Source organism: Pieris napi, chromosome 21, assembly GCF_905475465.1.
Source record: "Pieris napi chromosome 21, ilPieNapi1.2, whole genome shotgun sequence".
In the NCBI taxonomy this organism is placed as follows: Eukaryota; Metazoa; Arthropoda; class Insecta; order Lepidoptera; family Pieridae; genus Pieris; species Pieris napi.
Window position 1 is genome coordinate 1,833,576 of NC_062254.1, and position 16,927 is coordinate 1,850,502.

Consider the following 16,927-nt stretch of genomic DNA (forward strand, 5'->3'; position numbering starts at 1 on the left):
TCGCCGATGATATTTTCTTCTCCTGATCTTTGCTTGCCAATTTTCCCATTGAAGTCTCCCATAATTATTAAGTTTTTTTCTGTTACATCTATTGTTTTGGATAGTTGATGATAGAATGAGTCTTTTGTGGCTTCTTCTGCTTGTTCTGTTGGTGCATACACTTGTATCAAGGTCCAGTGTTCTCTGTAGCCTGTTATCTTTATTTTTAGGATTGCTATTCTTTCTGAGATGCCTGTGAATTCTAGTATGCTGTTCTTGAGTTCCTTTCTGACCATGAAGCCTACTCCGTAGTGTCCTTTTGTCTCTCCAATAGAATATAGAATGTAGTCGTCATGTTCAGTGATTTCTGTTCCTAGTCTTCTGACTTCGCTAAGGCCTAGAATGTTCCATTTAATGTTCTTGAGCGCCTCTTCCAGTTCCATAAGTCGATCGCATGTTCTTAGTGTTAGTACGTTGAGCGTGCCGATATAAATATTGGTGTTTATTTGACTTCGTTGCTTAGACTTTAGTAGGTTGGGCTTTGGTGGGTTTGGATTTGGTAGGTTGTGTTTTGGCCGGTTCGTTTGCTCCAATGTGATTTTCAGAGATCCCTCTCGAGGGTCAGCTGGAGGGCTGCGGTCGCGCTTCCCCACGGAGACCGCTGTCCGGCTTGGGGAAAGGTATATTTTGTTGGTTGTTTGTATTTGTTCTTTGGTTTTATTTTTGTTTTGATTCCGGGGACCGCTGTGTACTAATTGTTATTGGTTAGATGTTTCTGAAATAGAATTTGTTCTGTGGCGTATCATTTTTTCAAATGCATTGGTTACAATCATTTTCTTTGGCTCCGTCTGCCTTGTACCTTCATAGCAGTCAGATTGCGTTGGTGTTTTAGATGGTGAGCGCTTCCTTTTCTCAGTTGCCTTGGTTGAGTTTGTTTCCTTTATTATGAGCCGATCATATCGGATGAGAGCCAGATTTCCTTTCTTTCTTTCTTCTTGTTGTAGGGACTTTAATTCTTTTCTCTTCTGCAAGCTTCTGGTGAGCCGTATACCGTTTCATAAAACTAAAGATACATATCCACATCAACATGAGATGACGAATGATCATCACAAACATTTGCACTCGACTAGGACAAACACGCGTCATTGCCAACACAGCAATGTCATGTATCGATTGCCTACAATTAATCTGGTTGAAGGTAACTTTAACTCTAATAGGCCTGAGTTCTAGACTAGAACCTATTATATACTAGTACCTAACATAATATATTCCTTAACCTTCGCCTGTCGCATTTGTCAGTAAGCGATAAAGTAAAAAAAGTGGACCACCGACTTTAGAAAATACCAATAATTTTGAAAGAAAGGTTTATTTCATTATGACTGAACCATCACACACACACACACACACAGCCCTCAACACGCAAAGTATTAGTACTAAACTTAATTACTTTATAATAAAATTTCCCAATCTATGGATTCTGCGTTCAAGTATTACGTAACGAATTTGAGGGGGGGGGGGGGGGGGTGTTCTTTTGTAAAACGTTACGATGCGGGGCGGGAATTGAATTGACTTTCCAGTGCCGTGCACTTAATGATAACTTTTACTCTTTATACTTAAGTATAAAGAGTCACTGGGAGGTGACGAAACGCTTTACTATTGGGTACAGAAAAACGTTGAGGCGCGTTACATGGGGGGGAGGGGTCAATAATCTCCAAAATTTGCGTGACGTAATAGGGAGCGTTCAAGTATTACATAACGAATTTGTGAATGGGGGGTGGAGTCATTTTTGAACGCTCCCATACTTGAACGATTTTTTTTATTTTTATTTTTTTAAATAAACAACATTTAAACGGTAACAACACAAGCGATATTTGAATATTATATATATATTTCTACCGCTAACAAAAACAGCCAATGAATATGACCTTCGATAAATTATAGCTAAGTAGGTACCTTCTTAATCACGTCAGCTATCAAACAAAAAACACCGTATCAATAACGATCTATACGTTTGGGAGCTACGATGCCACAGATATACAGACACTCCAAATATATCTTGTGTTAACAATCTCAAGATCATTGTACAAAAGCTTTCTTTGTGCGCAACATCCGAACATCGATAACAGAGCATAGACTACAACAGAGCGCTTAGTTGAAGGTTCAGGCCATAAAATCTTCAAAAAATAAAAACTTTTTGAATATCTACTTGAGCTTATAAATATCATAATCTAATATATAAAATTCTCGTGTCGCGGTGTTTGTGGTTAAAGTCCTCCGAAACGGCTCGACCGATTCTCATGAAATTTTGTGTGCATATTGGGTATGTCTGAGAATCGGACAACATCTATTTTTCATCCCCCTAAATGTTAAGGGTAGTCCACCACCATTTTTTTTTTTAATTTTTTAGATATTTTTTAATTTTTTATGATACAGCATTAAAAAATACATACAACCCCTAATTTTCACCCCTCTACGATCACCCCTATTTTTTAATATAAATGATAAACATGACAAAACGACGTTTGCCGGATCAGCTAGTTATAATATATCAGTCCAGTTAATGTTGGTCTAATAGTTAGAGCATAATCTCTAAAACCCAGCGACGTGGGTTCCAATCACGGCTGTGTACCAATGTACTTTCTATTCTTCGCATTTAACTCTCACTTTTACGGTGAAAGGATACAAAAATCTGAGAACAATTTTCTTAACTTTGTTATTATCATGTTTACGTATTTATTTTATACGTACCCTCGCAATGTTGCCAGCTCAGCAAATAATTGACAAAACAAAGCAAGTGTTAAATAAGTGCCACTTCACCCCTAATACGCCAAGAGCTGAAACGTGCTGAAACTACTGAGTTTGGCCGCGCCCTTGTCTTTCTTGATCTTTCTGTTAGACAAGGTCGGCCCCACATATAATATGATTCTAAGTATCAGATTATGGGTTTTCTAAGGGACAACGTATAATTCACGATTTAGAGTAACGATGCCGCCAATGGACACACTACCAAGTACTTTGTGGTGTGTCCAGGCTCGCAAGTACTTTGCCCATTTTTAAGAACTGGTTCTTGTTCTTGAAGGACCTAAAATCGAATTGGTTTAGAAATACTTCAGTGGGCAGCTGGTTCCACATAGTGGTGGGCTGTTTGCAATTTAAATTAATTCAAACATTGTTTGATAAAGATACGCTAAGGGTTTCAATAATATGATTCAATAAACAAAACATATAAAGACTTGTACGTCATTTCAAAAACCCGAACAAAAAAAAGTGTTTTACGCAAATATCGAGTAAAAGTAAACACGCAGAGCAAATGTTTTGTACTTTTTGTAATTCCTACGTCAATGAACAGATAAATTCCGTAATGGGATAAAAAATACTTTAAATACGAAGGTAATTCGTGAAATTATTTATGCAATTAAAATTATCATACTCATACAAATCACTCCATAGCAAGAATTAAATTGCGTTTAAGTTTATTTATATTATTAAATTAAATAAATCAGTGGCGCTACAACGTCCTTAGGTTTTGGCCTCAGATTTCTGAATCTGTTTCTTGATCATTTTTAAATCTAATAGGCAAGTAGGTGATCAGCCTCCATTGCCTTCCGTCGACTTTTTGGATCTAAGACATGTCGGTTTCCTCACGATATTTTCCTTCACCGTACCTGATATACCTCTCTCGCTTCATCCACTCCATGCCATTCCATGCATGCCCGTCAATCATGGGTACTTTTAACGTCCCTTCTCTAGTACCTTCTTCTCTAGTACCAGTTTTGTTCAGGTATGTAAGACAACCCAACCCGATTTCACCATTACTACATTGCGTGTTAATTGTTCCCTTATATATATATGGATTGTGTAGATTTAGAATAATTGGTAGGTAGAGGTGACTGCATATAAACATTTTAATAATTTTCCAGTGTAGCGCTCACACCTTATTTATTTCGTAATCCTAGAGCTAATATAAATTATATATCACAAAAAATAATTATAAAAAAGAAAATATTTAAGTATTTACGAAAGGAAATTCAATAAAAAATATTAAATACATTTAACTAAGTAATATCTAATTTGGCTGTGTTGTGTGTTGGTGTAAAAGTGAAGGTGTATGTGTGGGTTGTGCTCATGATGCAGGTGATTTAGCGCTAGCAAGTTCTATATATAGGAAGAAAAATCTAAACCAAAACTGCTCTTCTACTTTTTAAACCGCTAAATTTGGCCAGGATCGACTCATTTATTCATAGACTCGGATGGGAAAGAGGCCTGTATTGCTTTTAACTGGTCAAATGTGTCCTTTTTCATAATAAATTTACACGATACCTGTATAACAGACTGTAAATTCCTGCTATCCTTTAATGTACCCAACATTATACCTCATGTTAATTTATTTTAAATATATTTTGTATATACCCAGTTATGTACCCAATTTTGTCTTGGGTATGGTAGGTTACAACAAGTTAGATACAGGAGGGACCTTACTATCGCATTATCCTTATTTATGGTCCTTAGAGGTAGTATACAATGCGAAAATGTTGGAGAGATTGGGGTTGCGTGTGCCAAATAATCACACTCGGCGTGGTATTCGCAATTGTCTATGTCTATGTCTATTTATTCATGTCTTGCGCACCCTGAATAATATTGCAGAGAGACAGATATATTTAGTTGCATCCAAATGAATTGCATGATTTAAAATTAGTAATAAATAGGTTTAGGTTTTTTTTTGTTTATAATAGATATGTTTTTAGTTCAATTTTTATATTAATAAGTTTTCTATTGTATTAGTATATATATAAATCTTCTGGGCACGTGTTCGTAATTAAACTCCTAAACGGCGGGACAGATTTTAATGAAATTTTTGTGTGTTCAAGTGAAGTCAAGAATGATTTACATTATTAGATATTTTATTGTATGTAAAACTTGTGTACAGGACAACCTCTGTCGGATCCGCTAGTACTGTATATGAACCTATCATTTCAAAGTTAAAACCATTACGTAGTAATAAGAAAAAACGGACAGTTAAGTTTTCGTCGATTCGTCTTGAATCTTGCTTTTTGCGACCGGTTACAACTAGTAATTATGTCCACTGAACCTGTATTATATAATTTAAGATAAACCAGTCGTAGCAAGTTTAAATTTTTTAATGCATTTAAAATGTTATTGTTGTATAAGCGAAAGCGAGTTCAAAATTTTAAACGGGAAGTTTTTCCGTATTTATGGAAATAAGTACGGAAGTACTTTATTTGCGTAATAAATAAATTATTTATTTATTTATTAACCCTTCGTTGCATATACATTAATATAGTACAATTGACATAATTAAATAAAAAGGAGAGCAACTGGCTGCCTTATCGCTTTCGAGCGATATCTTCCAGGCAACCACTGTGAGAAAAGAAAAAAATAAAGTATTCAATTACATTAAAAAAATGTTGTTGAGAAAAAGAAACTAAACAGGAACAAAAAACAAACTAATAAAGGACACATGGAAAAAAATTCAATCTAATAATAAAAAGTTCACATCATTATAATTTAATTTAAGATCAGTCCCACGTCAGTCATAATATTAAGTAATTCATTATAAATTTAATTACGTATATTGATTTTATCTATCTATAATATACATTATTTAACACGAGGCAATTGAGAAAGTTACATTGTTAGCGTTGCGCCTTCTAAGTTCTTAAAGTTCTCATGTCATTTCCACACAATAACATATTTTAAGTATCTGATTGTCTTCATTTTAACATATGTGATGCATAAAAATTAATATATTACAATCATACTAGCTTCAGCTTCATAGCTATATTTTATATATTTTTAATATATATATAGCCTTTGCGTAATGTGAAATTTGAAATAATATTTTAAATCCAATAGTTTTAGAGTTTATTCATAACACGCAAATAATTCCTCTTATTAAAATTAGTATAGATTTGACGACATCTTGTACTCGATTTGAATATTCAACACTTCGAAATCGTTGACGTTAGCATGATTTTAATCAAAAAACAGTCGATTCTGCTAATAATATAGACGATAAGTGGCAGAAAAAATCACAACAAAAACGCGTGATATCGTGTCAATACATAAGATAGTTTTGCGAAAAATGACAAACGGTTCACCTAATGTTACCGCCGCCCATGGACACTCACATTGCTTGAAGGCTCGCAAGTGCGTTGCCGGCCTTAAGAATTGGTACGCTCTTTTCTTGAAAAAAATATTTTATAGGTTTTTCATTTATTAATTAAATAAGACGTACCACATATTATATTCGAATTTCGTATATGTTGATTATATACATTATAATTTACATGTAATACATAGTGTAATTATAATTACGTTTATAATTAATGACAGAGGAGGTAATAAATACGTATTTTTGACGTATAAGGCGTATTAAACAAGATGTTAATGATATTAAACATGTTCTAAGTAGCAGAATCTGGCATAAAATGGCGTATTATTCGAGATATCGTATTAAGCGTGTTCTACTGAACTTTAGCTACAGGCCAACCCACTTAGGTCTTTAAGCTTGATGCCATAGAAAAAAAATATCAGGGCTGTAATAATCTTCCTTAAAGACGAAGAGAAAGAAAGACCGAGTCAGCTACTTTTTTAGTTACAGGAGGCAGACGGGCAGGAGGCTCACCTGATATTAAGTGATACCGCCGCCCATGGACACTCGCACAGCCAGAAGGCTCGCAAGCGCGCTGCCAGCCTTTTAAGTATTGGTACGCTATGTTCTTGAAGGACCCTAAGTCGAATTGGTTCGGAAATACTTCAGTGGGCAGCTGGTTCCACATAGTTGTGGTGCGCGGCAGAAATTGCCTTAAGAATCGCTCAGTCGTGGAACGACGGACGTCAAGGTAATACGGATGGTATTTTGTATTCTGCCTTGCTACCGATGGTGAAACTCAGCTGCACGTATTAGTCCGAGCAACTCCTCTGAACACACACCATGGAAAATGCGGCAGAAGATGCAGAGAGATCCCACATCTCTACGCGACGCCAAGGGATCAGTTCTTACGCACGTCTCTTAACCCGGTGGAGTTATGGCAGTCATGACGTTACCTATGCCTCTTGGCGAAGGTGGATGCATTCGTCAGGTTTAAGAAGGTAGGGCTGCTGGACACAAGCGCAAAAGTTTTAAAAAACATGTGACTTACCTTGGTACACAAATAGAGTGGTACAACCCATGATTCTTGAGTGCATGAAAGAACTCTGGGAAGGTCCGGCACGCCCCCATTATGCTGAACAACGCCAGCCCGGTGTTCCATACTATTAACGTGCGTCGAAGTTCAAACCTGAAACATTATGTAAAAATATATTTGAATACCCGCAATATTTTTGCTTGGATTTAAAAAGATAATCGCTAGATAGTTTTTTCATTAAGAAACAAGCGCCGGAATCACTACTATTTTTAAATAAAAATAAATTAGTGGCGCTACAACCTAAAAAGTATTATATTTAGGTATTTGTCGATCTAATAGGCAAGTAGGTGATCAGCCTCCTGTACCTAACACACGCCGTCGACTTTGTGGGTCTAAGGCAAGCCGGTAACGTCACGATGTTTTCCTTCACCGTTCGTGCGAATGTTAAATGTGCACATGAAAGAAAGTCAGTCGGGGATGGAACCTACGATCTCAGAGATGAGAGTCGCACACTGAAGCCACTAGGCCAACACTGCCGAAACATTATAGTGTAGCCTACACAGTAATAAATACACACATTATGATAAGAAAAACGTGTTAACACTACATATTTGCATAATTGCTGTCAGTGGAGGAAAACACAGAACATTTCCGTAATAATACTAGACCACAGAATTGACCTCGCCTTTATTAACTTTAAAACTATTCTAACTAGATTTATAACTAATATTTATGTATCATCTCTATTGATTGAATCCTTACATACATCTCAATGGAACTGTGTACTACTCGAAACGTTGGCACAGAATTTATTTGTTTAGTGTCTATGGCGCCTCTCTAGTTACATCTCATACAATCAAAAATATGTGTATTACGAAGTAAATATAGTTCCGGAAGTATTCTTAGTAGTATATTGCCAGTTCTTCTTTTCCGTTCTAAGCCCTCGCTTTTAGAACTGGCAGTAAATGTAAATTGTATTATTATTGTGTTACCTATATGAATAAATGATTTAGACTTTGACTATATATCAAGATTTGTGAGCTATTAGTTACGCTAACAGGAGGCAAAGGTTTGCGAATGCCTCTATTGGCTCCTGGGTATCATCTATCATTTATTTAATTAAATACTAAACATTTTTATGAAATATTCTTAAGAATCTTGCCATAAGCGCGCATGTTCCATAGTTGGTCATTTAACTAGTTCTGTTGTTTACGAATTGACATCGAACATCCGCCCGAAGTGGGATGTTCGAGATGGAGTAGGGAACAGAATATAAAACAAGTTGTGGCTCATGCGCATGGGCATTATTCGTATAACTTGTGATACTCTTTATGTAAAATCAGTGAAGTGAAAGAAGTTAATTATAGTGAACCAAGTAATTAATGGTGTGTTTAATTTCGTACCCTTAATCTAGTATTTATTACTCGTTAATAAAATAATTAATAAAGAAATCGGAGATAATTATATTTTTCTTTCATATACATACACACAATACATTTCATAACTTGACACACAAATATCAATTAAGCGTTAGCGTCATTTGTATAACGATGTTTACCTATTTGTACAGAGCTCCGCAAATTCTCTCTTAACAATTGATTAAATATTCAATAATAAATAAAATATATTTTATACCAGTGTATACCTAACGTGGGGCCCACGCCCCAGGGGGGAATTTGATAGTTATTCTATGGGGCTTTTGGAAAATTTATCAAAATTATTTGGAACTTCAATTTTTTCATTAGGTTTTAAAAAATTACTTACTGTTTCATTAAAAAAAATCCTAATAATTTCTTCCTACCTACCAATACAGTTTCTTAAATGAGCAATTCAATTTTAGATATTAAAAAATATGTATGTTACATAGGGGGCATAAAAATTTTAGAAAGGCGAAGGTAGGTCACAAAAAATGTTGAGAAGCACTGTTTTAAACCATACTGAAATTACAAAACAATGAATAATTTAACACCGTTATTATATCAGAACAATGTATTATTAAATTTATTTGTCGCTTAGTATCCTGTTTTATTTAAATTTAAAGTTCAATTTACTTATTCACGAATTTATTTACATCACTTATTATCACGTCCATCGTTTGTATCATGTTATACAAATATTAATATTGACCTTATTATATCAATAAATCTTTTTCATATATAAAACAAATGTCAGATTTGTGCGAACATTTATAAGTCGAGAATGGCTGGACCAATTGAAATGGTTATTGTTTGTTTAAAAATTAAAAAAAAAACTAATACAAAATATTTATGGTTCTAACTGTCAAACATTTAATGTTCATTTCGTCGGTAAGGCAAACTACCCTCACATTAAATAACGTATTTAAATTTCGTATCGACAAAATATATCCGCAATATTCAGATAATATGAGATTTCTTTAAATATAGAATAATGTTAGTATACAAAAAGGATAGATGAGATTGATATATTGATTGTCATTATTAGTATTAATAAAGTAGTATTATATAGTTAGTATTCATTGTATTACATCCATAAACCATAAATTAAGCTCAGCTAAGGGAGCGTTCAAGTATTACGTAACGAATTTTGGGAGAGGGGTGTCATTTTGTAAAACGTTACGATGCGAGGCGGGGATTGAATTACACGTTATTGTTAATATTATTTTCGAATTACACCACATAATAGTTAAACTGAAGAGTCACTAGGTGGTCACGAAACGTTTTACTATACTTGGGTACAGCACTGTACTTGGGTACTGAATAACGTTACGGCGAGTTACATGGGGGTGGGGGGGTCAATAATCTCCAAAAATTGCGTTACGTAATACTTGAACGCTCCCTCAAATGTGTAACACGACATCCATCGACTGTTCGGCGGTACGAAGTTCGCCGGGTCAGCTAGTTTTATAACCGCCTAGTATCTACTTGTCATACAAACGGACCAGAAATGGACACAAAATTATACTCCATAATGAGTTTTCATACAAATATACCGTGTTTGTACTATGTATGTACAAGAATAGTCGTAAAAGACCGTACAATCCTAGTCCACGTTTTATAAGACCGGAACTGTTTATTAGCTTCATTAGGCTAGTTTAAACACTTTAGAATGACGCATTTTATACAAGACTTGGTTGCTCGGATACTTAGAAAAGGGCAATAAATTCGTAATTAAAACACAATACACTCTTAAAGTAAGTTACAGTCAACGTCTTTTCAAACTATAAAGAGATTTTAGAAACATATTCTTTGCAATCAAATATGTTCACGATATATAACAGTACAATCAGAGATGAGGCCTTCAAGTGGAAAGGGTCAATGAACGTTAGTTTGGCAATTTATGCGTCGATTGCGAAGCTGATTTTCTATATAATAACTGACTTCTATATAATTATTAATAATAAAGTCCGTATAATTTACAATAATGACAAAAAAAATTCTAATATACAGCAGAATTTTTTTACATTTTATACATTATTTTTATTTTGCTTGTAGTCCTATATCCTAGCTTCCTTCAGTACCGTCGATCGGAACCCCTTCACGGGTAAAGGTCTCCTCTAGCTTTTTCCAACTGACTCTGTCTATGGCTTTCGTTCTCCGTTCGCTTCCTGCTACCGCTTCTATTTCTTCTATCCATTTTGGGGCCCCTCTTCTCCTTCCCCTTGGGCCTTTCCATACAGTAATCTTTTATCTGTGTCTATCTATTTTCTGTGGCTATATATCATTAAATAATACTAATCAAAAATTTGCCCTAGTTAGGCAGAAGTCTTACTTGGTTGACGCTTCGTTGAGAAAATATCTTAGAGAAGGTTAAGAGGATGCTTCATGGTTTTAGCCAGGCTAAATTTAATAAAAACGCCTTCGTCACTTACCAATGAGTTGCTGCGGTCATTGGCCACTGGCCAGTGGACTTTGTGCGCATGTGCTTGAGACAAAAACATAGTGAGTAATACGGCATGTCTATGATACAAAAACCGCGCTTATACGTAATGACCTTACATTTGAAATTGGCGTTTTGTACGAGAAGAACATTAAAGGACATTGAACATTGCATACAGAGCTACAGGTGTGTGAGAGAGCGATGGAACGATGTATGATAGGGAAGAAAAAAGAAGAGACAAAATAAAGAATACAGCGTTAAGAAAAATAACTAAGGTAAGAGATGTTACGATAACAATAAATAAACTAAGGTAATAAATGAGCGGGGCACATGGCAAGAGGAACAGAAAAGTGAAGCAAAAAACTACTTAACTGGTGCCCAAGGTACAGAAAACGAAAGAGGGAAACAACTTAGAAGGTGGATAGAGACCACATTTAAGAAACACCAGGTGGCACAGTGCAGAGAGGAATGGCGGGATTTGGAGGAGGCCTTTGCCAAAAAAGGGCACACATACACTAGAAGAGAATTAAAATGGAATGTTTGAGTGGAGTGTTTATAAATGTATCTGAATAAAGGCTATTATTATTATTATGGGAGGAAGAAAAAGTATATTTTTTAAATAGAATACCTATATTTAATTAATCAAAGTATGTACCATTGCTATCTATGCATTTTGCTATCTCATAGGTAGTTCATTGAACCCTTAACTAAAAAAACCATTTAGACAGGAATCGATAAAATCTTTGAAGGCGGTTTCGACTTTTCCAAGTTATTAAAATATCGAAAAAAAAATGGTAATCAAGGTCCGGGGAGTACGCTCGATGTCTTAGACATTCCAATTGAAGCTCCTCTAATTTGGTAGCAGTCTTTACATGTGTGTGGTCTAGGGTTGTTGTGAAGCAGCAGTGGCCCAGAGCGATTGACCAGCCTTGGTCAGCAGCTAGCTTTCCATCATGGTTTGCAGTTGACAATAAACATCTGCCGTAATCGTTTGGCCAGATTTAAGAAAGTGAACGAACCCGGCACTAGTACAGCAAACGCTCACACACACAGTAACTTTTCGGAGTCAATTTTCGCATGGGGCACGATTTGGCTGGTTCGGCTGGGTTCAGCCATTGCGAGGAGCGCTCCTGATTATCGTACATGATCCACTTTTCATCCAAGTACATACCTTACAATCAACTAACCGCGTACAACATTTGTTTGATAAACAACAAAATAACTGGTTAACTCCACGTGTAAAATGTAGGAGAAGATCGGTTGATTATTATTCATAATTCAATGTTGCAAATGTTCAACTATGTTGATATGTACGATATGTGTATGTATGATATGTTGATTTTGTACTAAGAATGAAAAAAATAATAGCATTTTTGGTCTTAGAAATAGTAATATTTTTAATTGGTAAATGCACAGTGTGGACTCGCTGTGTAGTCCTACTTCTTAAACTTCACTAATACACATATATAGAGATATGGTAGTCTAAAATAGGAGCCACCACTCAACAACACCAAATAGTCAAATCCTTGGAGTATGCTGGCCCGACATAATCTCTATCATATAATATCATATAATCATCTATGGCAGTTATTCAATGACGTGCCATTTGACAAGTCTATAAAAAGGCAAAATGAAACGTGGCCGCCGAACATGGCAACGAAGCATCATTGCAGAGGCGAAGGAAGCTGACCTGGAGGTTAATTAAGAGAGCTGCCCAGGAACGATCAGGCTGATTTTCTACGCCAACCTGGGAGATTTAGGACTTTAAACAATATATTAAAAAACGAGGAACCTTGGTGTGGACCCAGACTCTTTTAATCTTTTTAAATACTAAAACAGACTAAAACAGCGTTAAGCTAAGAACGTAGACATCCACATAACACGATGTTTACTAACGGCCGCTTTCTATACTCAATCCCAATCCAATTTTGACTACTAGAGAGTATTTTGATTTCAATCCATTTCTCATTAAATACTTTTCAACAACAGATCTATGGATCGTTTTTGTAAAATATATTTGAATTCGACAGATCGAATTTTGACATTTATCGATCTAAATTTGCGAAGTCTGTATTGGAAATAATTTTAGATTATAGATCGAGTATAGAAAGCGGCCGTAAGTGCCTAAACATTCGAAATTTGAATATAAGTTCACAAAAACTTTGAGGATGTCTCACGTGCGTCGATGACCGATCCCTACAATATCACGTGTCATCATATTTTTGAAATGAGATTGACCTTTGTCCTCATAACAGAACATATGATCACCGGCATGCACAACACTGATGTCAGATAGTAATGTCATAACAGAGTCAGAATGTCTAGGTCGAAAGGCCATCAGTGTTTTATGAGGGCAATCAAAATTGATTTTTTTATATAATTGAATTTTCATTTGGAATTTCTACAGCCGGACCGGAGCCGGACAAAAACCTTTTTTAACTTCGGAGATATTTACATAACATACTTTGACTTTTTTTTAGCTGATTTTTTATACTTCTTGGCGCGTTAGGGAAAAATGAAGAGAGTAATTTGTTACGATGCGCGCGCACACCGTCACAAAAAAACCGACACCCTGAAGTTAGCTATAGTGAACATTCTAGTTTTTTTGAAGTTATACTTCTTTTGGCGCGTTAGGGAAAAAAATGAGAGTATTTTTTTGTGTATTGTAAGTGTCGTTTTTTTCTACACACGTAGAATAAGGGGAAGGATAACATTTAAAAACATTTTTATCTTGTTTCGCCAAAGTAGTAGGTATAACTTCTAACGCGTGTACATATGTACACACACGATTTTTTAAATATCTTATATTGAGACATCAAGGAACATTACGATCTAGCCTAACTTAACACTAATAAGTCTAACCAAATTTACTAATAAGGATATTTAACAAGTGTCTAAAAAGATCTCTATCTGCAACAAACGACGCATTGAAAACATGCGAAGCAGTCTCCATGTCTTCAGGCGTAAGATGCTGTGGCACAGCCACTGTTGATCCGTCACCAATAATAGCGAATGCAAAGTAGAAATATATTAAATTGCATATTTGTATTGTCTTTTATTTTCATTGTATATTTTTTTTATCATTGTAATGTTTCCCTCTAAATGCACATGCCTCTAGTGCACATTGATACATGTATTGTGTTATTTGTACGAGGTGCGTTCTCTGTAAGTGTTTGTATGTGTTTCGTTAGTGTGCATAAATAAATAACACTCTTTACAGTCTCTATTAAAGGGAAGACACTCTGTTCTTGTGTTCTATTTTTTAACTTTAATGTGTCATTCAACAGCAGTGTCAGACAGTGGCCTGACTAAATAATCTAATATATTAAATTCTCGTGTCACAGCTTTCGTTGCCATACTCCTCCGAAACGGCTTGACCGATTTTGATGAAATTTTTTGTGCTTATCCGGTATCTATGAGAATCGGCTAACATCTATTTTTCATCCCCCTAAATGTTAGGAGTAGTCCACCCCTAATTTTTTTTTTTAGACAAAATTTTTAATTTCTATTTTTTTATGATACAGCATTAAAAAATACATACAACCCCTAACTTTCACCCCTCTACGATCAACCCCTATTTTTTTATTATAAATGATATATGTACATGGCAAAACGACGTTTGCCCGGTAAGCTAGTGTCAATATATATTCAAAAGTACGGCACTAAAGCTCAGGTAACATTTAGTTTTTTAAGCAGTTTTTATGAACCCATTATAGAATTGTTTTGAATTATAAATCACTTCAAAGTGAACTAAAGATATTAAATAACTACATTTAAACTGACTGGCCTTGTGTTAAGAGAATAAATAAGGTGTTAATTAGTTATTTATATAAACGATGATCATCATATTAAGCTATTATTTTTTAAATTCGTAATAAGACCTTGTTTTCATTGGTCATGGAGAATTATGTAGAGAAATAAATATAAGTGTCATACACCGTTTTTGGCCTATTTAATCTGGCTGCAACTTGGAGCATTTAACACCTCAATCACTCACTTAGTGACGGACGGAGCTTTGCTTGTACAAAGATATGTAATATGTCGCAGCCAACTAAGCCGGAAACAGCCTAGCCTTTTAACTAAACAGCGCCGTTTTACTAGCGGCCTGAAAGATATTTAGCCGTAGCGTTTGTAACAACAGTTAATAAACTGGCATGCTAATGTTTAGGCCATTCGTACGATAGAGTGACCATGTGGCAAAAATAAAAAAAGTCAAATATCTGTCATAACAAAATATTTCTTTAAAAAGTAAATTGCTTGCGACAACAGACAAATTCACATTATTATTGTCACTACACTCTTCCGTTATACTTGTTTTTCATTAAACTTTGGAAAAAACCATCAAGGTTGTGGTTTGCCGACGCCATATTGACAGTTTGAAGAGTTTCGTTTCGATTTTCAGAGTGGCAGAAAGTGAAACTTAATTTAAATAAACAGTCAACAGGCTAGGCAAGTAATGAAACGTCATCGATCCATGTCATTTGCCTAGCTGTTTGATCAACTGGCTGAATATCAGGCCGCTAGTTAAACGTTGCTGTTTACTTAAAAGGCTACTAATTGAACGGCTCATCAAGCTAGTTGGCTGCGACATATACATCGTTTATTTAAGTTGTTTGATCAACCGACCGCGTGCTAAACCGGCTTTTGTGAAAAACATCGGATTTTCCGTTACCGCATCAACAATCAACATTAAATGTATGTCACATATAAACGAGAAATTACGAATTTCGAATCAAATTGAACCTTAAACTACGAAATCAACTAATAGACCAGTCAGTCAAGACAATTAATTCATAATAATTACAAAAGTTTTCAAATTTTGATGTAAGGTCGGGAGTGGTATTAAAACAAACTATAAAATTTTGCAACCTGCTCTGCGGTCCGGAACATTGTTAAAAATAAGTTTTGGTCGTGAAAAAAATTCCAAAAGTTCTGCAAACTTGGGGAAGTTTTCGATATAATATTTCATATCACGTATAAAATTTGCAACCAACCTAAGTGTACGGAACATTTTTTGTTATTAAAAATTAATGTTTTTCTTTATTAAACTGAAGGAAAACGTTCCAAAAGTTCTGCAAATTTGACAGATATATCGAAAATAAAATAAATAACAAAAAATGTTCCGTACACTTAGGTTGGTTGCAAATTTTATACGTGATATGAAATATTATATCGAAAACTTCCCCAAGTTTGCAGAACTTTTGGAATTTTTTTCACGACCATACAGCAAAAATTAATTTAATTGCAATTTTAACAATGTTCCGGACTGCGGACAAGGTTGCAAAATGAGATTTATTGTCGTCCCAATGTACCATTCACTTGACCGAAGTTTGAAAACTTTTGGAATTATTATCAAATTTTCGATTTCGAATGTCTATAATGACTGGCCTATAAGTCAGCTTCAACAACTTGTTTGGAAAAAAACCATTACTTTGACGTAAGCTGTTAATTACAATCATTTAAATAATATCAAGAATATTCTAGAAACCCTTAAAAATATATTGACGTCATGGTAATATCGTTATCATTTTAACGTTTTCTGTACGCGCGAGCGCATGCGCTCTGCGTGTGGTTATTATGCAAATTATTTGTATTTAATCTAGTTAAATAAGGATAAAAATAATTACAGGAAATCGCGTTATTTTCCTATTTGTATAACTCAATCAATAAAGAATTATAGACTCCAAAATGGTCTGAAATGAATTAACAATATTTTATAAAAAGAAAAAAAAAATGTTTTTATTTATTAAATCTGTCAAAAGTTATTTTCACAGCTAATGATCCATATCATTCATCGGCACATACAATGTTAAGGTCAAATTCATTACTTTTATCAACATATTAATTATATGACAGATATTCTGTAATAACTAAATAATAAATCAGTAAACATATTATTGATAAGATGTTTTGAAATCATCAATCAACATTTTAGATATAAA

The 16,927-nt window shown here is 34.7% G+C and overlaps 1 protein-coding gene across 1 annotated transcript in view; it reads right to left on the minus strand.

The window, feature by feature from the left end:
* Window positions 1–16,927, minus strand: part of LOC125060511 (elongation of very long chain fatty acids protein 6) — a 45,402-nt gene that overhangs the window by 17,349 nt on the left and 11,126 nt on the right. Inside the window, exon 2 of the mRNA XM_047665474.1 lies at window positions 7,143–7,280. Within this exon, the coding sequence (XP_047521430.1) occupies window positions 7,143–7,280 (138 nt within the window). The remainder of the gene's footprint in view (window positions 1–7,142; window positions 7,281–16,927) is intronic.